General features: G+C 46.6%; 1 protein-coding gene across 3 annotated transcripts in view; it reads left to right on the top strand.

The window, feature by feature from the left end:
* srbd1 (S1 RNA binding domain 1) overlaps nt 1-25,676 on the top strand; it is a 95,757-nt gene that overhangs the window by 19,982 nt on the left and 50,099 nt on the right. For all 3 annotated transcript variants that reach the window (XM_029765233.1, XM_029765231.1, XM_029765232.1), the window contains exon 15: nt 21,856-21,947. In XM_029765233.1, coding sequence (XP_029621093.1) covers nt 21,856-21,947 — 92 coding nt within the window. The remainder of the gene's footprint in view (nt 1-21,855; nt 21,948-25,676) is intronic.

Raw genomic sequence — 25,676 nt, 5'->3', positions numbered from 1 at the left:
TAGGAATGTCTAACTTCCCTTTTATGTGGTGTTGAATGGCTGTCCTGTATTAGCCTCTCCCTCTAGACTAGGCTGTGCTCCGTCTGTGGGTTTCTACTTTTTATCAGACGACCCGGCTTCACAGCTTCACTCTGGTCTCTCTGATACTCTCTCCTCTCCAAAGAATGAGGGTATTTCTATAAGCACACATCTAGCCCCTCTGTCAGCCATGTCTCTCTCCAAGCCCACTTAAAGTCAATCATTGAGTAGTTAGTTTAGGCTCTGTCCCATGTTGGAGCAGACAGGGTTGAGGGTTCCATTGGTACTACAAGGTGACTGTAGTCTGACCCTGACCAGAGTGGGTCCAGCCAGTGTTCCTGGAACCCTCCACAGTCTCACTTCCCTGTTGGAGTGAGGCAGAGACGTGTCCCTGTTGGAGTGAGGCAGAGACGTGTCCCTGTTGGAGTGAGGCAGAGACGTGTCCCTGTTGGAGTGAGGCAGAGACGTGTCCCTGTTGGAGTGAGGCAGAGACGCTTTGTTTCTCTCCAGATATTTCGCTCTTAACAGCTTGATCAAATCAGATCCCCCCCAAAATGCTTAAAATAGTTCCAGCCTCCTGGATTTCCAGTTCCATTCCTTGAGGAGGACTGTGGTTTTCCCTAAGTCCTTTTTATGGTATTGTAATTTGAAGAGTCAAGGGAAGGATCATTAGCGATGAGGAATGGTCTTTTCAGCACTGGTGACTCCACCTCCCACAAGGATTTTGGTGCCGCTGATCGACCCCTGGTTGACCCGGGCAACCGCCAAGTCATCTTGATGATGATGATGAGCCAGATTGGCGGTCAACACATCAGAAGACCAGGATGCTGGGCTGCTTGCTTTGACCGCACCTGACCAACAACAGTCGTGCCAACCACAAAGTTCATTTTGGTGGGGAGTTGACTGACATGCAGCGTGGCTCAGTGAATCTCCTCACTGACGTGGCGATACACTCTCTACGCCTCTGCGAATCCTGTGGGTGAAAAATTAGAACGCAGAGCCTTAAATCAAAGGCCTCTCGGCACTCCAACCAAGGCCAGACTTCCACACAGTTTATTTAATCTCCTCATGATAAATGTGGCCCATCCGTAACACTGTGGCGAGGGCTGCTCTGTTCCTCGCTTTCCCCCCAGACTGTTTTAGCAACTGGAAACAGTTCTCTCCTTATAGTGATTTTTATTTTGGGCGAATCTATGCAATTATTCTTCATATTTCACTGTGAAGAAAGGCTCGATCAGAGCCTCTCGCTAAGTGAATTTCCTCAGAACTGCTGTAAATGGAAAAACCATATGTGTCTTGTACATAAGCTTGCAACTAGATATTACATATTCTTACTCCAAAAAGACCGGAGTCTGCAAATCCCAGATTTCTTGTAACCAAATGTCTTGGAGATGATTGAGTTGAACAAGCATTATAGTGAATAACGTCATGGATGAGTATCGTATACTTATTTTGATTGTATTATACAATATCATATGATACTATTCTTCCGTTAAGTGGTAACTTATGTTGAATGCCTGTGTGAACTTGAGAAGTTATGTAAAAACAATTGTGTGTGTGTGTCTGTGCTCTCTCTTGCTCTGGCTCAGCCCAGGAACACACACTTCAACCACTTCTCCTGCGCGCCAATCTAATTAAAGAGGCAGCCTCATCCGTACCATCTGCTATCTGTCTCCCTGTGCCACAGCTTGATCAGAACCCCTTGAGGTGCACCCCCCCACCCCTCTGTGCTCACCACCATGCCTATCCCCACGTCCCCCCCAGCCTCCCTTCCCGCTGCCCTTCCGCCTGACTGCTCCTGTGGAACGACAGCCAGCGCCAGCAGCCGGCACACTGAAATGAGCCTCCGGGACTCCCCTACCCTGGCCACGGCAACCCGGCTCTCTGGGGCCTGCTGCTGCTGCATCACTCTGTGTGTGACTGGGTCTAGGTGGACCGGAGGCATAGGGGAGAGTGGGTGGAGGGAGGCATCTGCCTGTTGAGTGAGTTGTTAGATGTACTCATGTTAATAAGGCAGTCATCTTCTGTCTTCACCTGCTAACCTGCTCACTGAAGTTGAGTGTAGCCTTTTCAGACCGCAGTTGAACTTATCTTTGTGTTGTGTAGAGCTAGGATGATCAACTGAAAATGATCGACACTGACCATACCGATCAGTTAACGGAGGCATTTTGCTGATATTGTTCATTACGATAAGTAGCCTATACTAAAGAAATGAAATGAGTTTATTAATATGGGTGATTGTTAATGGGACAATTGATGGCTACAACCATCAAACTAGTGGTAGTTTAAATAATAAAAAAACAACTGTGGTGCACGTTAATGTTATAAACGTGTCATTATATTTAGCGCTATCACATCAATTCAGGCTCAATATATATCAATTCACATCAATATTGCCCAGCTATAGTGGGGTGTTTCACTCTGACTTAAGCCTGCACTTAAACTGCATTTTGTTAAGGGCTTGTAAGTAAGCATTTCACTAAGGTCTACACCTGTTGTATTTGGTGCATGTGACGAATACGATTTGATTTGAAACCTTTTTTCTACTGTGTGCGTGTGTGTCCGTATGTTGGGGAGGTGTGTGTGTGTGTGTCTGTAGGGAAGATGAGTGTGTGCGCGCACTGTATGTAGGGCAATTGTGTCCAGGAGGCAGTGGGTCCTGGGCAGGGGTAGGGGTCACGGGTAAAACCTCCACCCTGGACACAGCTGTGTGTCTCTGGATTCCTGTGTGTCTGTCCACACTTCCTGATGTTCACCAGATCTCCAGCAAAACCTTTCCTACTAGAGCTGGGAGATGTGGACGAAAATCAATATTATCCTTACTACTACTACTGCTTGGAGTGTTGTAGCTATCAATTGTCCCGTAAGCAATGCACCATGTTCACAGTATTACTTCATTTCAAACTTGACATTCCTTTAGTAAATGCTACTTATCGTTATTATCGATATCTTTAAAATCCTGGGGAGTTGCAGCGATGAGACAAGCTCGAAATTGAGGAGAAAAGGGGGGTAAAATACAAAAAATCTATCCAAAATAAATCTCAGCTCTATTTCCTGCCGTACACCATTCCTGTCGGGTAACCAAAGACTGTGATGTACAAGAGATTTCTAGGTTACCTTACTACCCTTTCACCTCGATTCCCTTTTCTCTACTATAGTTACTAATTCAAGCAATGACAAGAAAAGGAATAATAATCAAGTGAATTAAATAGTATATTTTGATTTAAATAATTGAATTTGATATAGTATAGCCAAATGTAGAAGAAAATGTCATACTTTATATAGTTTTATCCATTCAATCAGTCCACTCCTGGGATTTTATATTTGTCTTTAATAACAGTGATCTGACATCATGTAGCTTTTGGCTGTACGGTAAGGACTACTTTATTACTTCCAGTCTCATTATAGAGCTTCATTACTGGTTAAATTCTAACTTCAGATACATGTGCGTAACTCGAGCAAGACTGTCATTGACATAAAAAAACATGGCTGTGGTTGGCTGTGTTTCAAGGTAGTTGTGCCATCTTTAGATGGCTCAGATAGAGTTGAGCCTCCCTCTCTGACCATGAGGAATGGAGTCCTTGTCATTGTGCCACGTCTCTCTACATCTCCTGTCTTTGCTCTTGTGTGTCTCTTTGCACAGTATCTCTGACTCGCTCTCTCTTTGAATTAGCTCCAATATAGGCACAGTAGCCTATATGGCAGAGGAAGGCGCTTTATATGTACCATAACCATAGAGGAGTTGACGTGGTGGCTTGGTGTCATTGAGTGTGATCTGATATATGAGCTGTAGGATTCTCCTCCTCCCACACCTCCATGGCCTGTCTGCAGCCTGCTGCTGCCTCCACGGGGCTTCACTCTGATCCCTGCCCTTCACCCCTGTCCTGTCTGACGCTCTGCCTCTGATCCCTGCCCCTCACCCCTGTCCTGTCTGACGCTCTGCCTCTGATCCCTGCCCTTCACCCCTGTCCTGTCTGACGCTCTGCCTCTGATCCCTGTCCCTCACCCCTGTTCTGTCTGACGCTCTGCCTCTGATCCCTGCCCTTCACCCCTGTCCTGTCTGACGCTCTGCCTCTGATCCCTGCCCCTCACCCCTGTCCTGTCTGACGCTCTGCCTCTGATCCCTGCCCTTCACCCCTGTCCTGTCTGCCAGCCCACCTCTACCTCTGATCCCTGCCCTTTACCTCTGTCCTGTCTGCCAGCCCACCGCTACCGCTACCTCTGATCCCTACCCCTCACCCCTGTCCTGTCTGCCAGCCCACCGCTACCTCTGATCCCTGCCCTTCACCCCTGTCCTGTCTGCCAGCCCACCTCTACCTCTGATCCCTGCCCTTCACCCCTGTCCTGTCTGACGCTCTGCCTCTGATCCCTGCCCTTCACCCCTGTCCTGTCTGCCAGCCCACCGCTACCTCTGATCCCTGCCCTTCACCCCTGTCCTGTCTGCCAGCCCACCGCTACCTCTGATCCCTACCCCTCACCCCTGTCCTGTCTGCCAGCCCACCGCTACCTCTGATCCCTGCCCTTCACCCCTGTCCTGTCTGCCAGCCCACCGCTACCTCTGATCCCTGCAGATAGATAGTGTTGTTTTCGGAGAGAGCGCTGTGTCTTAATTATGTCTGAGCTTTCACTAGTCTAATTACCCAACAGAGTGGGGTGGAGTAGGGCGGTTACCGTGACCGTATTACCACCACAACGGCAGTCAAATTCCACATGAACATTTAGTCACGATAATTAGGCTTCTCCAAGCTCTGATGCTGGTCATTAGTAGCCTACCAAACTTGCTAACTGCCTGGTACTCAGCACTCTAATCAGTCTGACATCAATGCAAATGTTATCAAAAATCGAATTAAACACTTCATGAGAGCCCATGAGCTCATGTTGCGCAACATTTCTATAGGCCATGAAATTGCGTGAGAAAACAGAGTGATGGCTTCTTTTAAAAAGAGGAGGATCCCATCAGCTTTGTATAGGCTACTATAGGCCTACTATATTTTTTTCTCATAATATTAAGCACATTGCTTCTCTTACAACAGGAGTAAAGCCTACCTGGCTGGCATGAAAATAAATCACGGAGAAAAGCATCCTCCATTCGCTATTTAAGTGCATAGAGGACATGTATTTTTTTCCCCCTTCCCTCATTTTGAGACAGGTGCATGATAATAGTCTATTCTAAATAAATAAAAAATTCACACATATATTATTTAATATATGTAAAGACAAGATTAAATCAAGAATAGTCTGATGGGTGACAATATTAGCCTATCAGTAGTGAATGAAATATTATCACTTGTGAATGATGCCTAGCTTGCGACTTTTTCAAATCAGTCGCACACCTCATGTAGCCTAGCCAAGAGGTTTATATGTTTTTTTAAAGGTTTGTATCACAGCTAAAGTGGCCAAATAACTTCTTAAAATTAAGCACATTATTCCACTTTACAACGGGTAGAGCCTAACTGGCATACATAAGCAGCATGTGAGTTTCAAGTTTGGGGAAGATCATTTTCACCATAAAAATGCATTACATGCATAATCACGTGTTTTCCCGCTAATGAAACATTTGCACTTATAGCCTAGTGTGTGCATTGATGTGCTTATAATGTGTAGAAATGGCCTAATAGTGTATCAACATTTTAAGCTAAAGGTTCTGAGCTGTTGTGTCAGCCTTATTTGCTGAAAAAAAGTTTTTTGATGCTAGTGGTGGTATTCATTTGGGATCTATCGCATCCCACAACTGTCTCAGACTATGTTTTGAATATTAATTTTTAGGTAGAATAGGTAAACTTTTGAGCTATGGGGGATAGTAGATTGACATAGGCTTGTGCTTTTGCTGTTCTCATCTTGTTGGCTGACAAAAAGTAAATGTGGACAGTTCTTCCAATAGCTTTTATATGCGCCTCGGAATTGCATAAGGACACGCACAGTTGCATCCCCGATGTGTCTGTCTTCAATTGTAGCCTGTGAGAAAGACCTGATCACGGAGCACGCAGCCGGGAGAAGGAAATTATCATTATTCATTTCAGCCCAAGGGCATAATGGCCACTGGCCACACAAAGGGGATGCCGCTGGGAAATTTGAGGCATTATCAAGTGCTTGTCAAATTGTGAATGAGAGACTGATGAAGTGTGTACAGCCTGCGTCTTTCATGCACTTTTTTACAAATCATAATTAGTCGCATCATGCAGCCTTAGAATGTATAACATTTTTAACATAGCCCAACATTTGTATGACAACTAAAGTTACATAAATAACTCTAAATTAAGAATATAGGAGTACCTGTTTCTTTGTTATGTGCTCAACACAGAATAGCCGCACTCCCTCAGATTGTTTGGAGAAAATATCCTTTCTATTTTACTCAGCTATGTTCAATTGTTTTCTTCATACTATGAAAATAATATGAATAAAATACAATTTTATTGGTCACATACACAAATTTAGCAGATGTTATTGCAGGTGTAGCGAAATGCTTGTGTTACTAGCTCCAACAGTGCAGTAGTATCAAAGAATTCACAACAATACAAACAAACCTAATAAGTAAAAGAATGCAATTAAAAAATATATAAATATTAAGAAGAGCAATGTCGGAGTGGCATTAACTAAAATACAGTATATACATATGAAATGAGCAAAGCAGTATGTAAACATTATTAAAGAGACCAGTGATATAGGGCAGCAGCCTCTAAGATGCAGGGTTGAGTAACCGGGTGGTAGCCAGCTAGTGATGGCACGGAGCTCTAAGGAAATCTTGTCTGCTAAATAAACTGTGTAACCCACAGCCATTTGGCATAGCCAGATCAGGGCCTAACATAAGGACACTCAGAGTATGCTATTCTGTTCTTCTGAAATAGACTACATTTTCTTCATATCATGTTCCTTTAGACTTGTCTAAAATAAATCATTGATTTATTGTGATGGTGTAGGCTGGTGTACATGTATTTTAAAATGTAGATGTTCCATGGGTCAGCATCAGTGGCTTGTAGGCTATGTGTGGAAGCCAGGGGATGCTAAATGTGTTTATGTTAATTAACGGTCAATTACCGTCAGACCGGCTGTTATTTGCTTGACAATCACCGGCTGACGGAATTTCATGCCACAGCCCCAGGGTGAAGGAGAGTGGGGAGAGGAGTACTTCCATAGGTCACTTCAGATATGTCCAACATTCTGTGAGCAGTGTGTGTGTATTATTCCTGTACTCTGCGTGTGTTCTCGTCATGGTGGCCCGCCACACGTGCCTTCCCAGTCTCATTATCAAGTGTGAGTGGATGGCCGGTTGACAGGCCCAGTCCCTCCACAGTGTGACCTTCTCTGTCACGCTGTATTAGCAGCAGGCCATCGAACGCTCAGCCTTTGTCACAGGGCATAAACGCCCTCTCAGGGCTCAGCGGCTGCTGGACAGGGGACGCTCCTCTCTCCCTGTGTCCACCTCTCAGATAGGCAGCCCTCAGTGCTGGATACCAGCCGATGACTGTGACCTAAGATGTGTCACTGAGACGAGCGCAACGCGGTGACATCTAACCCCTACCTCCCTGCCAGGCCAGGCCAGGGTTACAGTGTGTCCTAACTTCTGCCAGTTCAGCTGGTCTAGTGGCTATGGAGCTGTAAACCTAGGGTATTGGATCTAACTCTTGTCCCTGGAAATGTTCCAGGAGTTCAGTTGGTTTGTTGATTTCATGCTTGGATTGACTCAATACATTTAGGATAATGATGCACCTTTGAAAGCAGTCCACACAAAGACAGTCCAGGTTTTCAGTTCTAGTTTGGGTTCTGCTACAGCAGTCCCTCTTGGCACTCAGGATGCGGTAAGACAGGGCTTAATTTGTAGATCAGGAGGTGCCCTGAAGGAACCGGAATGCAAAATAAAAAGGACACCTTTATAATGAAGCATTGCAGGCATTATTAACGCTTTTGTGTAGTGGCATAGAGCAGTAGAGTAGAGGTGCTTGTAGTGGCATAGAGCAGTAGAGTAGAGGTGCTTGTAGTGGCATAGAGCAGTAGAGTAGAGGTGCTTGTAGTGGCATAGAGCAGTAGAGTAGAGGTGCTTGTAGTGGCATAGAGCAGTAGAGTAGAGGTGCTTGTAGTGGCATAGAGCAGTAGAGTAGAGGTGCTTGTAGTGGCATAGAGCAGTAGAGTAGAGGTGCTTGTAGTGGCATAGAGCAGTAGAGTAGAGGTGCTTGTAGTGGCATAGAGCAGTAGAGTAGAGGTGCTTGTAGTGGCATAGAGCAGTAGAGTAGAGGTGCTTGTAGTGGCATAGAGCAGTAGAGTAGAGGTGCTTGTAGTGGCATAGAGCAGTAGAGTAGAGGTGCTTGTAGTGGCATAGAGCAGTAGAGTAGAGGTGCTTGTAGTGGCATAGAGCAGTAGAGGTGCTTGTAGTGGCATAGAGCAGTAGAGTAGAGGTGCTTGCAGAAGTTGCACACATGGGGGATTTTATTTGTAGCCTAGGGTCCCCCCAAAAAAGTGGCCTTTTATAAACGCATTTCACTGACAAACTCAGACGACCTTGTCTTGAATCCACCAATAGCCTAGGCCTAGGTGTGCAGAGAGACACATATTGTACAATATGAGGAGATTATAGCCCTAAAAAAGCTTTCCAGTTTCACTGACTCATCCAATGATGCGGAGCTCACTCACCTGTGATGGCCGATGCGCTGTCTTGTTTTACTTTGTTAAACAATGCTGTTCGCAATATGCCTATTTTGAAGTTTGTAAAATATTTTGGTAGCCTACAGACAGATTAGTCTTCTCTTTTCAGCATGAGCCATTTGCTTTCCAAACTGTGTTTTCCCACGATTGTATATGAAATATTGTGAAAGGCCTATTTTGGCTGCATGCTGTTCACTAACAGATTTGCCACACGGTCCCGACTGTAGGCTATGCCTTGTGATTGGGCTACGCACAATCCACAGCTAGGTATTTAAAAAATAAATGTGTCTGTCATTTTACCCCTTTTTTTTCTCCCCAATTTCGTGATATCCATTTGCGATCCAATTACGATCTTGTCTCATCGCTGCAACTCCCCAACGGGCTTGGGAGAGGCTAAGGTCAAGTCATGCGTCCTCAGAAACATGACCCGCCAAGCCGCGCTTCTTAACACCCGCTTGCCTAACCCGGAAGCCAGCCGCACAAGTGTGCCGGAGGAAAACACCCTTCAACTGACGAGGTCAGTTTGCAGGCGCCCAGCCCGCCACAAGAAGTCGCTAGAGTGCGATGAGACAAGTAAAGCCCCCCCGGCCAAACCCTCCCCTAACGACGCTGGGCCAAATGTGGTCCACCCTATGGGACTCCCGGTCACGGCTGTTCGAACCCCAGGCTGTAGTGACGCCGTAACACTGCGATGCTGTGCCTTAGACCTCTGCGCCACTCGGGAACCTACATTGTTTTTAATAAACTATATTGATCCTCTGTGGCTAAATTATACTCCTTGTGTAGTATTCCGAATTATAGCAGTTTAGTGAATCTCACTATAGATATTTATTTTATATTTTTTGTACTTTTTATCCCCTTTTTTTACCTCCTGTGATGCAGTGCCTTAGACCGCTGCGCCACTCGGGAGGCCCGACACTCACTCTGGTTATGTGAGAGATTCAGGTGCGCTTCTCTCAACACAGCAACAACACAGCAACGGCCATGCGTTGGTCTCTAGGCTACAATGTTGCCTTAACCATAAACACGTTTTCACAGTACGTTTTTTTAGGGGGCAGGAGAATTACAGAGGAGGCAACTCAAATTAACACTGATCGCTTTTATTGGAATTTTTACATGGCAAACAGGATCCGGCTCAAATTAAGCACTGGGTATGACTGAGAGAGATAATGTGTATAACTGGACATGGAGGAGATGGCATCATGGCGTGGCCGGTGGGTGTCCATGTGAAGGACAAGCTCAGCTGACATTAACCCCATCAGAGCAGAGTTGTAGATCTCTGGGCAGTAGTCATGATACAGAGTGCCTGGTTCCCTTGACCGCTTGAGAACCATGTCCCCCTCACTGCCCCCCTGTCACTCCTAAAGGCAGACAAGAACCGAGATGACCCCCCCAAAACCTCACCCCCCTCCGCCCAGTATCAGAGACCCCAAGGCCGATCCCCGAAGCCACCGGCTAGCCAGTCTCTCCAGATCAGTTTCACTCTGCACTGGGCAGAAGGCTAGGATATGGACCAAGACACTCTCTCTCTGTCTATATCTGTCAGTCTGTCTGTCCATCCAGTCTGGGGTTGAATTGGAGTTTTGCTGTGTCTTGTTGAGTAGCTACCATAATGGGGTGACAATGCACCGCTGTTCAGCGGTTTGTGTTCAGAGGTTTTGTGACATTTCCTTAAGAGAGAGAGAGATATGTGATATGTAACAGAGATTATTGATTTCAAGCAGGAGTAGAATGTTTGGTGAGTTCACCTTAAATGCCAAACCTATGACCGTGTTAGTTGGAGATTTTTTTTGTCCTCACCTTTCTAAGCCTGTGAGCCTCAGCCCAGGTCCGAAGCTCCATGTATAGCCAAGTATCTGCTGTCCAGGAACCAGTGGCGTGGAGAGAGATGAGTAGTGATGAGTCCTGTCAGTGAGTGTCTCTGTAACAAGCAGCTTCTCCCTACAGTCCCTGTACTGTCAGAGTGTATAAGGCCTGACGTGCCTGCCTGACGTGCCTGCCTGACGTGCCTGCCTGATGTGCCTGCCTGCCTCACCGTAGTACTACTAGTGGTGGTGAGGCTCTGTCCTTGGCCGTACTCCACTCTGTCTTCAGGTATTCACTGCTCTCTGATCCCACCCTGCTCCTGGTAGAATGAGATCACTGCTGGCTTAGGGGGGTTTGGCCCATGATGATGTGGCCTGGGCCCTGGAGGGAGCCAGCCAGGCAGGCGGGCAAGGATCCTGGCTAGGGTGATTAGGATCCTGGATAATGACAGAGAAAAGCCAGGAGGCTAGAGGCTCACTGAAGGTTAGCCGTCTGAATCACAAAGGACAGACTGACGGACACGGGGGTCTGGACTGTGGTACGGACTGGGGCGCTCTTCCAACTTCCACTGTCCGCTCCTTTACCCAGCAGCGCCTCAAACACGTCCTGGTGTCCTCTCCTGCTGTTGCTGAGTGTCCCTTGTTGGCTCACTTCCCAAGAGCTCTGTATTAAGGACTGTTACATCATCTCTCCTATACACATCCACATACAGTATACTGCAGATTTTAATCAACTTGAACATCTTATCCGGCATACATTTATGCCTGACACTTGTATGGTACATTAGCGGTATATTTCTTGTCAACCATAACGCATACATAATCATAACTCTATAGTCGTTCTTAACGAGTAAGCTTTTACCACTACTCTGTTTATATTTTCCCTAATATACGCAAAGATATGCCGATGTCATGGACTATAATGCAGTCTGCGCTGATGGATGGTAGCTTTTTGTGAGAATGAAGCAAGGTTCTTTGTCGCCACGAACTCAAAGCGTCAAATCCCCACAGACGTGTGTGTGTTCATTTCCATACGTATGTCTCTCAGCGACTCAGAGTGGCTGGAGCCAATCTCCAGCAATAACACTTTTACTGCACTGCACATTTCACGCTTCATTTGGCTCTGCTGGGCCGTTTGAAGGACTTTATGGCCATTGGACATTAGAGAGAAAGAAACATCAAAACATGGAAACCTCAATGCCACATCTGAATGCTTGCAATAGCAGCCACTCTCCTTAAATTGGCCCAAGGAATCAGTTGTGTGTGTATATCTATGAGAAGGACTTATTTTAAGTGGCCTCAAGCTCCGTTTTAAGATTGAGATGGAATAGAAACTAAGAATGGAAACCAAGATGCACAATAAAGCCAAAATGAGTAATTGCGCATTTTACCAGATGGATCAGAACATGAGACAAGAGAGACATGTCCCCCATCTCAAAATTTACACAAGTTGTAAAGGAGGCCGGCTATGAACAGTTTGTGCCCAGGCTGACCAGTAGATAGATATGGTTTGAATGGGAGCGTGGGGGCTGTGGGCACTCACAGGTGGCCAACAATGTGCCACCCTGCTGCCCCACTGGTGGCCAAGCATAGCAATCTCTCTCCCCTTAGGGCACCAACGCTTTCTGCTCTGCCATGTGTGTGTGCTAAACATGTATGACATGTTTGTGTGTGTGTGTGTGTGTGTGTGTGTGTGTGTGTGTGTGACGAGCGTCTGCCACCAGATTGATGTGAGTGGCTGTGAGACCTTGCTCTTTTCAGACGTGCTCTGCGGTGGCAGCTGGAGTGTGGCATTGGCGGGGCCCCACGCTGACTGGGCGCTTCCTGCCTCCTAGCACCAAGCGTGAGACTGACGGCCCCTGACACCTGCCATTTGGACCCTTTTCTGGGTGAAAAATGTCATAATTTTCCGACAGGACCAGGGCCGGTATCTGATCATCAATCCTCCGGCCAAAGTCCCCCGGGTCAGGCTTTGCAGCTGACTGAACAATGGGGCAAAGCTGTTTGAGCTGTGTGTGTGTGTGTGTGTGTGTGTGTGTGTGTGTGTGTGTGTGTGTGTGTGTGTGTGTGTGTGTGTGTGTGTGGAGAGGCAGAATACATCCATTCACACAGATGCATCACTCTCACTGAAAACCCTAAAATACGCTCTAAGGAGAGCAATCAATTTCCCTTTTTTTAATCACTTCTTTACAACCTCATCAGTTCAATGAAGTTAAGTTTAATTATAATCATCTATTCAACCCAGGATAGGAGGCTGTATGGCCTTTCTGTTCCTGGATCAGCTGAACCATGTGGCAGGGCAGTCAAATAATTGGATGTAGAGGTTGGACAAAGCCTTGAGATGATCATTATTTGAGGGATTACACTGATGGTGTTGATGTTGACGTCATGGTATTTTGAATTTAGTGATCGCTGATTGGTGATGTCACAGAGGATTGTTCCAATGATATCAGAGAGAGAAAAAAATAGTTCTGCATATAAGGTCCTAAAGTGGGACAATAGACCCAGTTGGTATTAGATAGAACGTCGCAACCCTGCCCGCCTGTGGGGAAAACAACCTGTGGTTACCTAGGTTACCCCATTTGGCTCAAAGCAAAAACGTAACCTTTTTCAAATGCAATTTTCTTGTCATCTGCTTGTATAATTATAAAACTACATTTAAGAAAAGTACAACATGTCAAATGATAATTGTTCAAAATTGCCTGCTCCCTAGCATTCTCACAACTTAGAAAAACATAATATTGTAGGGCAGCGTTTCCCAAACTCATGGGGTTGATTATTTGAATCAGCTGTGTAGTGCTAGGGCAAAAACGAAAATGTGCACGCACCCCTTGGGGTCCCCAGGACTGAGTTTGGGAAAACCTGTTGTAGGGCTTCAGTTCAGACATATTCAGTTCAATGAGTTGTGGGGTTTAATGGAGAGACATATTCAGTTCAATGAGTTGTGGGGTTCAATGGAGAGACATATTCAGTTCAATGAGTTGTGGGGTTTAATGGAGAGACATATTCAGTTTAATGGAGAGACATATTCAGCTCAATGAGTTGTGGGGTTTAATGGAGAGACATATTCAGTTCAATGAGTTGTGGGGTTTAATGGAGAGACATATGCAGTTCAATGAGTTGTGGGGTTTAATGGAGAGACATATTCAGTTCAATGAGTTGTGGGGTTTAATGGAGAGACATATTCAGTTCAATGAGTTGTGGGGTTCAATGGAGAGACATATTCAGTTCAATGAGTTGTGGGGTTTAATGGAGAGATATATTCAGTTCAATGAGTTGTGGGGTTTAATGGAGAGACATATTCAGCTCAATGAGTTGTGGGGTTTAATGGAGAGACATATTCAGCTCAATGAGTTGTGGGGTTTAATGGAGAGACATTCAGCTCAATGAGTTGTGGGGTTTAATGGAGAGACATTCAGTTCAATGAGTTGTGGGGTTTAATGGAGAGACACATTCAGTTCAATGAGTTGTGGGGTTTAATGGAGAGACATATTCAGTTCAATGAGTTGTGGGGTTTAATGGAGAGATATATTCAGTTCAATGAGTTGTGGGGTTTAATGGAGAGACATATTCAGCTCAATGAGTTGTGGGGTTTAATGGAGAGACATATTCAGTTCAATGAGTTGTGGGGTTCAATGGAGAGACATATTCAGTTCAATGAGTTGTGGGGTTCAATGGAGAGACATATTCAGTTCAATGAGTTGTGGGGTTTAATGAAGAGACATATTCAGTTCAATGAGTTGTGGGGTTTAATGGAGAGATATATTCAGTTCAATGAGTTGTGGGGTTTAATGGAGAGACATATTCAGCTCAATGAGTTGTGGGGTTTAATGGAGAGACATATTCAGCTCAATGAGTTGTGGGGTTTAATGGAGAGACATTCCGTTTGGGGTTTTAATTAGAGAAAGATTAGTCATTTTTATCTTGTTCATGACGCACTCTTTTCTCATTGCAACCCCATCTTAAACTTTGTGGTGCATACTAGAATCAAAGGCCAAAAGCAGACTGAGTCTAATTTTGTTTGGGGATTTGCTGCTTCCTGTCTCTGTTTCACAGTGTTCTGTATCATGTCACCATGGGGATGATATCGTCATTGCTCCTCGCTAACAGACCTGATGATCTAATGCTGAATTTTAATTTGGGAGTGGTTTGAGCGAGGGGTCCGGGGGGGGGGGAGTATCAAAGCTTGTATCCGTCTCCCCCAATGTCTGTCATGACTGGCCGTCAGGGGCAGCGGCATGGAGGGGGTGTGAGAAAGGGAGAGGGCTACAGTAAGACTAGGGTTCGGAGGGAGCTTGGCTGTGACTTTGCCGAAGGACAGGAACCAGGAACAATGGTCTGAGTAAGTGAGTGACAACCCTGAAGGGCCACCAAGTCATCCTTTTCACTTAGAGGCATCCGTTGACTTTATGCTTGTGTGTGTGGCAGTGTGTGTGTTAGTGTCCACTTAGGCCAGAGCGCAGGGCACAGACAACCTTCTGCTGGCTGCCACGGCGATGCCCTCGCCATGACGATGGTCTGGGTACCATGGAGACAAGGGGTCTAGGCTGTATCTATGACAGGGCTGCTACCAGCTGCCCCAGCGGCACTGCTAATTAATTCAGACATGATAGGGGCTAGCCTCTCTCCCTGTCTCTCTCTCCCTCCCCTTTCCTCTGTCTATCCCTTTCTTATATGACTGTGGAGATTCTTTGGGGGCACTTTCCCCTGGGACAGACACTAACTTTACAGACTCTCTTTCAACTGACCCAGAGCATCCTACTGTGTCACATATCACTTAATGAGGAAGAGAGTGTGTCTGTTTATTTGTTGCTTGGCCTATTTTATCTGTGGTTGCTGCCTCACTGACGTACAGGGAGACCCATGGCCTTGTCAGTGGATGGATGTCCTTCCTCAGCTCAGCGCTGCCTGTATTTGTCAGATATCATTAGGCCTTGTTCTAAGAGACTTGTGCTGGCCTGCTATCAAACTATCAGCACTGAAAGACTACTCTTCCCCATCACTGGTCACCAGCCTTCTCTCTGGAACCTGCTGTAGTGTGTCTTGTGTGTCTGTGCATGTGCGAGAGAGTACATGAACTTGTGTGTTTTGAAGTGTGTGTGTGTGTGTTGGTCAGAGGTGTCGAACCAGATGGGCCTGTTTCTGAGGAGCTGCCTCCAGGCTCTGGAGTGGCGAGAGAGAGACTCAAATCAAATCAAGCTTTATTTATACAGCACATTTCAGACATGGAATGCAATGCAATGTGCTTTACAGGAAAAAACAAATAAAAAAAAAAATAAAAGCTGAAATATTCACTAAACAACAAACATAAGATAAAAACAAAAGAATGGCACATACTGAACGGCTAAAAAGCACCCCAAGGAAAAGCAAAGGTAAAAATATATGTTTTAAGATCTCTTAAATATGTCCACAGTTTTGCCCCCCTACCTCAGGTTCTCTGGCAGGCTATTCCAGAGGCTGGTGTCATAGTAACTAAAGGCTGCCGCTCCATGCCTCTTGGTCCTAGACTTTGGGATAGTTAAAAGGCCAGTGACCTGAGAGACCTATTGGGTACATAACTGAAAAGCAAGAAAGAGAGAGAGAGCCAGACGGGAAAACAGAACCACCATCTTGTTGCTTCACTCTCATCAGCATGTGCGTAAGCCTGTGTGTGTCAGTTTGGCTTGTTGCCAAGCTCATCCTATATCCATACAGGACATGATCTTATATCTGGCTGTGGCCTGCCATTGGTCCCTGCTTCATGCAAACTCTTTACAATATATGGTCCTCTGCCTGTCTATCTCAATCACAGTGTTTATCTCTCTATAGCTCTATCTGTCCCTCTTTATCTGTTTTTTTTGTCTCTTGTCTGTCCTTGTCACTATTACTATTTGTTTGTCCCTCTGCCTCTCTGTGTGAGAGTGGTGTGTGTTTGGGTGTGTGCCCTGTGCTGTGACCTCCTAATCCGTCTGACTGTCTTATTAATGACCAGCTTGCCAACTTCATCTCCTCTGACCCCGCTGAAGGTCATGTGCCAACGCTCGTTAGCGCTGTCACTACGAAGACATGTCAGCTGTCAGCAGAGGCGGGGGGGGGGGGGGTGCTAATGCAGAGATGGCTAGAGTAGTCAAAGGGGGGAGGGAGAAAGATGGGAAGAGAGAGGGGGACAAGTTCATTTAAAATGTAATTCTTGTCAAAGACTTCTGTCGGCTGTTGCTAAACAGGATGGTACTAATTGGCAAGGTTGTCGTGGCAGAGGCCCCCGTTCTAGGGTCTTTTGATGTGGCTGTAGTGAGAAGGGGATCTTAAAAGAGGTTTGGATGTACCAACAGTGAGTGTGAGAGGGGCAGGCGCTGACCTCTCATCACAAAGGTCAGCTGATATGAACCCTGAGGGGAGATACTCCCCCATCTGATCTGTCTATCCAAGAGGAAAGAGAGAAGGGTATACACTGAAGATGGAGGATGGATCAGTGACATGACTTTATGTTAATACCTCTAACCGGACATGGAGGATAATATGGCAATTGTGAGATGATACAAAATGCATCATATGGGATGATTTCTGTATTTTGAAAGTTACATATCTTGGAAACTTGATTGCTGACAAGCAAAACATTTTGGGACTTTGTCAACAACCGACTAATGAAACAAATACCCAAAGATCGTTTTTGGGTGGAGATTTCCTTTAATGTCTTCAATTCCCCCACCATTTCTCAGTCATTAGCCTACAATAGATGTTTAGTAGTGGTAGCGGCAGAGGCAGCAGCAAAAAAAGAAACGTCCCCTTTTCAGGACCCTGTCGTTCAAAGATAATTCGTAAAAATCCAAATAACTTCACAGATCTTCATTGTAAAGGGTTTAATCACTGTTTCCCATGCTTGTTCAATGAACCATACACAATTAATGAACATGCACCTGTGGAACGGTCGTTAAGACACTAACAGCTTACAGACGGTAGGCAATTAAGGTCACAGTTATGAAAACTTAGGACACTAAAGAGTCCTTTCTACTGACTCTGAAAAACACCAAAAGAAAGATGCCCAGGGTCCCTGCTCATCTGTGTGAACGTGCCTTAGGTATGCTTAGGATCTCAATTCTATTGAGCACGTCTGGGACCTGTTGGATCGGAGGGTGAGGGCTAGGGCCATTCCCCCAGAAATGTCCGGGAACTTGCAGGTGCCTTGGTTGAAGAGTGGGGTAACATCTCACAGCAAGAACTGACAAATCTGGTGCAGTCCATGAGGAGGAGATGCACTACTGTATGTAATGCAGCTGGTGGCCACACCAGATACTGACAGTTACTTTTGATTTTGATCCCCCCTTTGTTCAGGGACACATTATTCCATTTCTGTTAGTCACATGTCTGTGGAACTTGTTCAGTTTTTGAATCTTGTTGTGTAAATATTTCTATGAACATATGTTAAGTTTGCTGAAAATAAACGCAGTTGCCAGTGAGAGGACGTTTCTTTTTTTGCTAAGTTTGGTAGTAGTAGTGTTGTTCTATCGTCCTCATTTAACATGTTGAAAATAATGAATATTGAAATATTACTGTGGCTACAGTTGGTTTGACTCCAAAATGGCCTTCCAAAATGGACCTGGGGCTTTCCCCACCCGGACCCGATATGCATAAATAAAAAATGTAAATATAGAGACCCGTTCCGAACGGACCCGAGGACAATTAGACCTGTTCCTGGTCCGATCCGAGTGAGGGAAGCAGCAGAGAAGTACATTTTAAGCGACCTTATTAACCGGAGCTGATCAAGAGCGAGGGAGAGGAGGTAGAGAGTGTTGACGGTCTAGCAGTGTGTGCAGGCTACTGTGAGTGTGAGTGAGTGACATGGGAACAGGGAGGAGGGAAGGAGAGACAGCAACCAACCAACCAAGCCAACTCACGCTATAGCAGACTAATACACTATATATACAAAGTATGTGAACGCCCCTTTAAATTAGTGGATTCGGCTATTTCAGCCACACCTGTTGCTGACAGGTGTATACAATTGAGCACACATCCATGCAATCTCCATAGACAAACATTGACAGTAGAGTGGCCTTACTGAAGAGCTCAGTGACTTTCAAAGTGGCACCGTCATAGGATGCCACCTTTCCAACAAGTTAGTTTGTCAAATTTCGGCCCTGCTAGTGCTGCTGCGGTCAACTGTAAGTGCTGTTATTGTGAAGTGGAAATGTCTTGGAGCAACAACGGCTCAGCTGCGAAGTGGTAGTCCACACAAACTCGCAGAACTGGACTGCTGAGTGCTGCAGCGGGTAGCACGTAAAAATCATCTGTCCTCGGTTGCAACACTCACTACCGAGTTCCAATCTGCCTCTGAAAGCAATGTTGGCACAATAACTGTTTGTCGGGAGCTTCATGAAAGGGGTTTCCCTGGCCGAGCAGCCGCACACAAGCCTAAGATCACCATGCGCAATGCCAAGTGTCAGCTGGAGTGGTGTAAAGCTCTCTGCCATTGTACTCACTCCAGAGAGAGAGTTCTCTCTAGAGTGATGAATCACGCTTCACCATCTGGCAGTCCGACGGACAAATCTGGGTTCGGCGGATGCCAGGAGAACTCTACCTGCTCCAATGCATAGTGCCAACTGTAAAGTTTGGTGGAGGAGGAATAATGGTCTGCGGCTGTTTTTCATGGTTCGGGCTAGGCCCCTTATTTCTAGTGAAGGGAAATCTTAACGCTACAGCATACAATTACATTCTCATTGATTCCAACTTTGTGGTAACAGTTTGGGGTAGGCTCTTTCCTGTTTCTGCATGACAATGCCCCCGTGCACAAAGCGAGTTCCATACAGAAATGGTTTGTCGATCGGTGTGGAAGAACTTCACTGGCCTGCACAGAACCCTGACCTCAACCCCATCAAACACCATTGGGATAAATTGGAACTTTGACTGCGGGCCAGGACTAATCGCCCAACATCAGTGTCCAACCTCACTAATGCTCTTGTGGCTGAATGGAAGCAAGTCCCTCCAGCAATGTTCCAACATCTAGTGGAAAGCCTTCCCAGAAGAGTAGATGCTGTTATAGCAGCAGAGGGGGGGACCAACTCCATATTAATGCCCATGATTTTGGAACGAGATGTTCAACAAGCAGGTGTCCACATACTTTTGGTCATATAGTGTAGCTGCCATAGCTAGGTTATTTATCATCCAATATGATTACGTGGTACCTGTCTTAACTGCTAGCTAGCTAACTAGCTAGGCTAATTGAGGCTACTTGCACTTTCTCATCCTACACAGTTACAAACAACAACTCCATTCAGAATATAAAGTAGCAGCCTACCTGTTGGCTTTTGGTCTTTGTAGCCTATCATTCTCCTTTTTAACTTTTAATTCCACCTTCCATTGTTTCTCTTAACTTTTGCCCCACACGGAGGCTCTATGCCTAACTTTTTGCCACTTTGATGACTTATGATTGGCCAACAACAAGCTACACGCGCCACTTTCGTGAAAAGCAAAGAGCAGCAGCATGAAATATACAATTTCTCTCCATCTACTGCAGGAGTCGTGTTCGGATCTGTATGGGTCCTTCCGGACAAGTCAGTTAAAATTACACATACCTAAGACCCGTGACAGTCATATCAGATCCCACCCAGACCTGTGACATTTATATAGAATTCTGTATCCGGAACCTCTCGGATCAGGTCTCGGGTTTTCGGGTACGGGTGATGATGTTAATATTATTGCTCGTTATTTCCACATTTTCATTATTTTTATTATGACTGGTGTTTATAGGCCAGACATTTCTGAAGTGCTAAGCCTATTCTGTCCCAAGTCAATAAGGATATCATTCTGTATTTTATTATTTTTCAGTTGTCACCTTCTGCTGTTGAAGCAAACAGTAGCAGTACACATACACGTCCTCTAGATGGCAGTAGTGTCACACTACAACTGTGTTCTCTGTTCTGCAGGGTTGTGCATTCATCACTCACACACACACACACACACACACACACACACACACACACACACACACACACACACACACACACACACAGAAACTAAGCTTGGAGGTTGAGTCCATTAGTTAAGGATTCATTCTGTCCTTTAGCTCTGCATCACCCTACATTGTCTTATGTCTGCTGGGGCTCCACCTTTTGGCTTTTACCCTCACATCAGGTATATTTCTGGAACTAATGGCCACATTTTAAAAGTAACAAGCAACACAATGGTAAAACTGTTAAGGTATTTGGATGTGCTTGAGTGCTTTACGACCAATTAGTCATAGAATTGAAAATAATAGATAATGCCGTTTTGAATATATGTATGCATGTAGACTTCTATAGTTGAGAACATGTCCTAGGCATATTCATGTAGATAAAAGAGCAGAAGCATTCACCCTGGCCTCTAACCTTATTTGCTTGATGAAAAGGTCTGTGATCACCAGAGTTGGAAGAGATAATTACCATGGTGAAAGGTTAGATTTATTGAGTCGGTGTCTACGACAGAGGGTCACGAACAGAGAAAGGAGAGCTTGTTACTGAGTGAATTAATTGATTTGTAGATAATGGTGCATTTGACGCTAGCCATCTAAGTGGTGCTGAGAATGAGAATACATCAGTGGAAGGAGGGGCTCTGTAAGTGATGTGATGGTTATGACAGTACATTGACTCTTTCTTATGAACTTTAACCGTATTATTTTTGTACATCTTTATTAGGACTATTTGTTTTTCCTCCACTGTTCTTTTCCCTCCATCTTCCCCATTCGCTTACTTTTTTCATTCTTTGTAGGTAACTTCACCTACAAGCTTCCCTAAAAGCTATGTGGATCAGTCTCACAAGCCTTGATAGTCAAAGAAAAAGGAGTGTTTGCGTGAAGGGCAGGAAGGAACAGCAGGGCCTTACAGCAGGGCCTTACTTACAGCAGGGCCTTACAGCAGGGCCTTACAGCAGGGCCTTACTTACAGCAGGGCCTTACAGCAGGGCCTTACAGCAGGGCCTTACAGCAGGGCCTTACAGCAGGGCCTTACAGCAGGGCCTTACAGCAGGGCCTTACAGCAGGGCCTTATGGACTTAAGAATCAAGTATTGATGCTTTGTGAGAAGACAATATTTTAGTAGAAAGAAGAGGCTGGAGGAAAATGGCACTTGGGGGGGGAAATCTAAGAACATAGACACACACTGATAGGGCCTTACTGAACCTTTTGAGAAGAGAGTAACAATACGAGTGTGAGTAGTTCTGCCACTGGCTGACTGCTACTGTGCGATGCTGGCTGCTCCTGTAGACTTCGTCATTGCGCTAATGCTAGTTAGCATTGGGTCCAGTAAATACCTTCAATTTCCTTCAAACTGCACGCAGAGACATACAAATAGTATCCATGACTTCATCCGACTGGGTAAGTAGAACAAAGGACTTAATTGCCAAATTGTTGAACTATCCCTTTAACCATGTGTTCTCTCTGTCTCAGCATCACCAGCGAGGCAGGGGCATCCATCTACAGTGTGAGCCCAGAGGCAGTGAAGGAAATGCCTGATCTGGACCCGAACCTGAGGAGTGCAGGTGAAATACACCTCATGTCATGCCAAATAGTGTCCACTTGCCAAAATATGTCCTCCCTTGCATCACAATGGGATTTGATAAATAGACAATATATGTTTTATGGTTACATACACCAGATAGGTGCAGTGAAATGTGTTGTTTTACAGGGTCAGCCATAGTAGTACAGCACCCCTGGATCAAATTAGGGTTCAGTGCCTTGCTCAAGGGCAGAAGGACAGATTTTTCACCTTGTTGGCTCGGGAATTCAAACCAGCAACCTTTCGGCTCCAACTGCTAGGCTACCTGCTGCCCTAATTAGGAGTTAGCATCCGTTGCCAGGGCCGTTGCTAGAGCTTGCGAAATTCTGACCGGTCTACATAATGAACCAAAGCCTCTGTTGCTATGTTGGTTGCTTAGCTCTTTGCTGGACTCTAGTCTGCTCTTCTGAGTCCTGCTCTGCTGTCTGGTCTGGCCTGGCAGCTCTCCATCTCTGCTGTCTGGTCTGGCAGCTCTCCATCTCTGCTGTCTGGTCTGGCAGCTCTCCATCTCTGCTGTCTGGTCTGGCCTGGCAGCTCTCCATCTCTGCAGTCTGGTCTGGCCTGGCAGCTCTCCATCTCTGCTGTCTGGCCTGGCAGCTCTCCTTCTCTGCTGTCTGGTCTGGCCTGGCAGCTCTCATCTCTGCTGTCTGGTCTGGCCTGGCAGCTCTCATCTCTGCTGTCTGGTCTGGCCTGGCAGCTCTCCATCTCTGCTGTCTGGTCTGGCCTGGCAGCTCTCCATCTCTGCTGTCTGGTCTGGCCTGGCAGCTCTCCATCTCTGCTGTCTGGTCTGGCCTGGCAGCTCTCCATCTCTGCTGTCTGGTCTGGCCTGGCAGCTCTCCATCTCTGCTGTCTGGTCTGGCCTGGCAGCTCTCCATCTCTGCTGTCTGGTCTGGCCTGGCAGCTCTCCATCTCTGCTGTCTGGTCTGGCCTGGCAGCTCTCCATCTCTGCTGTCTGGTCTGGCCTGGCAGCTCTCATCTCTGCTGTCTGGCCTGGCAGCTCTCATCTCTGCTGTCTGGTCTGGCCTGGCAGCTCTCCATCTCTGCTGTCTGGTCTGGCCTGGCAGCTCTCCATCTCTGCTGTCTGGTCTGGCCTGGCAGCTCTCCATCTCTGCTGTCTGGTCTGGCCTGGCAGCTCTCCATCTCTGCTGTCTGGTCTGGCCTGGCAGCTCTCCATCTCTGCTGTCTGGTCTGGCCTGGCAGCTCTCCATCTCTGCTGTCTGGTCTGGCCTGGCAGCTCTCCATCTCTGCTGTCTGGTCTGGCCTGGCAGCTCTCCATCTCTGCTGTCTGGTCTGGCCTGGCAGCTCTCCATCTCTGCTGTCTGGTCTGGCCTGGCAGCTCTCCATCTCTGCTGTCTGGTCTGGCCTGGCAGCTCTCCATCTCTGCTGTCTGGTCTGGCAGCTCTCCATCTCTGCTGTCTGGTCTGGCAGCTCTCCATCTCTGCTGTCTGGTCTGGCAGCTCTCCATCTCTGCTGTCTGGTCTGGCCTGGCAGCTCTCATCTCTGCTGTCTGGCCTGGCCTGGCAGCTCTCCATCTCTGCTGTCTGGTCTGGCCTGGCAGCTCTCCATCTCTGCTGTCTGGTCTGGCCTGGCAGCTCTCCATCTCTGCTGTCTGGTCTGGCCTGGCAGCTCTCCATCTCTGCTGTCTGGTCTGGCCTGGCAGCTCTCCATCTCTGCTGTCTGGTCTGGCCTGGCAGCTCTCCATCTCTGCTGTCTGGTCTGGCCTGGCAGCTCTCCATCTCTGCTGTCTGGTCTGGCCTGGCAGCTCTCCATCTCTGCTGTCTGGTCTGGCCTGGCAGCTCTCCATCTCTGCTGTCTGGTCTGGCCTGGCAGCTCTCCATCTCTGCTGTCTGGTCTGGCCTGGCAGCTCTCCATCTCTGCTGTCTGGTCTGGCCTGGCAGCTCTCCATCTCTGCTGTCTGGTCTGGCCTGGCAGCTCTCCATCTCTGCTGTCTGGTCTGGCCTGGCAGCTCTCCATCTCTGCTGTCTGGCCTGGCAGCTCTCCATCTCTGCTGTCTGGCCTGGCAGCTCTCCATCTCTGCTGTCTGGTCTGGCCTGGCAGCTCTCCATATCTGCTGTCTGGCCTGGCAGCTCTCCATCTCTGCTGTCTGGTCTGGCCTGGCAGCTCTCCATCTCTGCTGTCTGGTCTGGCCTGGCAGCTCTCCATCTCTGCTGTCTGGTCTGGCCTGGCAGCTCTCCATCTCTGCTGTCTGGTCTGGCCTGGCAGCTCTCATCGCCCCCACTGTCTGTGTGCCTGTAAGGGTGAGAGAGCGGAAGTGCACTGCAGAACATAACTGACAGCACTGTAGGCTTGCCTGCCTGCCAGACTGTCTACCCACTAAACTAATCAGTCATGAAGGGGTCAACCTTGACACAAAATATCCTCTCTAGTTATGTTGCCCAGGACTTTCTCACAACACTGCATTTGTTTTAAGGTCAATAACTTCAGTTGTAGGTAGCTCTCAAGCACTGACATTAACCTGCAACTATCCCACATCAGTCAACACTGACATGGTGCCATGTTATTGACAAACTATTCTGTCCCTTGTCCTAGCAGTCTGGTCATCTCTGTAGAAGTCATTATGTTGCTGTGAAATCAGATTTCCCTCAGGGTCCAGGCTGTGTGACGGACCACACAAACTCTCTCCACTCTGCACAATGCACCATCTCAAACACAGAAACACATTTAAGAAACTCTGGAAAATAATCAAACGCTCTCCAAAACAGGATTTGAGAATTATTCCAGACTTCCTCTATAAAAACAGTAAATCAAGCTGGGGATTTATTCATACATTTTCCTCTGGTCAAGAGCGCTAGCAAGCCCAGGGAGACATATTTATCCCCTTAATGAAAGGCGTAAGTAATGTAAGTGTTTTATTTTGGATGTGTGTAATAATGTGTGGGCATTTATCTTGGATGTAATAGAGTAGAATGGTGAGAAGGATATTGTAGAAAGATTGTTCTGTGTGTGTGTGTCGGGGGACGGGGGGGTGCTTTCAGTATGTGGATGTGCTTGTCAGCGGAGAGTGTGTTTTGAACAAAGAGGGCCTTAAGGGCTTGTTGTTTTACACCACACTTCCAAATGATAGAACTCTTCCCCCTGCCCTGGTCGGTCTGAACTCCTGAGAGGGGTACTGATGCCCCCTAGTGTGGAAAGGTAATGACAACACCCTTAGATTATCCACTGCCCCTCTGTCAGGACCCTGAACTCAGATGCGATGGTTATATGACATTGAGTGGGAGACGGTAGTGAGACAGTATCTGAGTGGATAGTTCTGTGGTTCACTATCTAGGCTAGTGGATGCTTTGTGGGTGCATGTATTTCAATCAGTGATGACAAAGTGTTTTGTTAGGGATTCAATATGTAATTATGTGTGTGAATATGTAAGTAGACGGCCTGATTGTAGCCTATATTACATCATACAAGACTATATTAGAAATGACGCTGATGCGGGTGTGTGTTTGAGTAACGAGGCTGGTGATGAATGTCGGACTGGTGGATGATATGGTGAAGTGCATTATGGTGGAGGACCGTCTAGATGTGCGAGGCTGAGTCGGTGTGAAAGAAGAGGAGGAGGATGTGGTGGTGTGTTTTGCTAGATGACTCGCTGGATGTACGTAGTTGAGGTGGGACTGGGACGGAGGAGCATGTGGAATCAATGCCTCACTCTCTGCATCTCCCCTTGGAAGCCTGTGGGAAACTGCAGCCTGCAACA

The sequence above is a fragment of the Salmo trutta genome, chromosome 10 (genome assembly GCF_901001165.1).
Source record: "Salmo trutta chromosome 10, fSalTru1.1, whole genome shotgun sequence".
NCBI classification, from domain to species: Eukaryota; Metazoa; Chordata; class Actinopteri; order Salmoniformes; family Salmonidae; genus Salmo; species Salmo trutta.
Note: the sequence above shows the minus strand (reverse complement) of the source record. Positions and strands in the feature narration are given on the sequence as shown.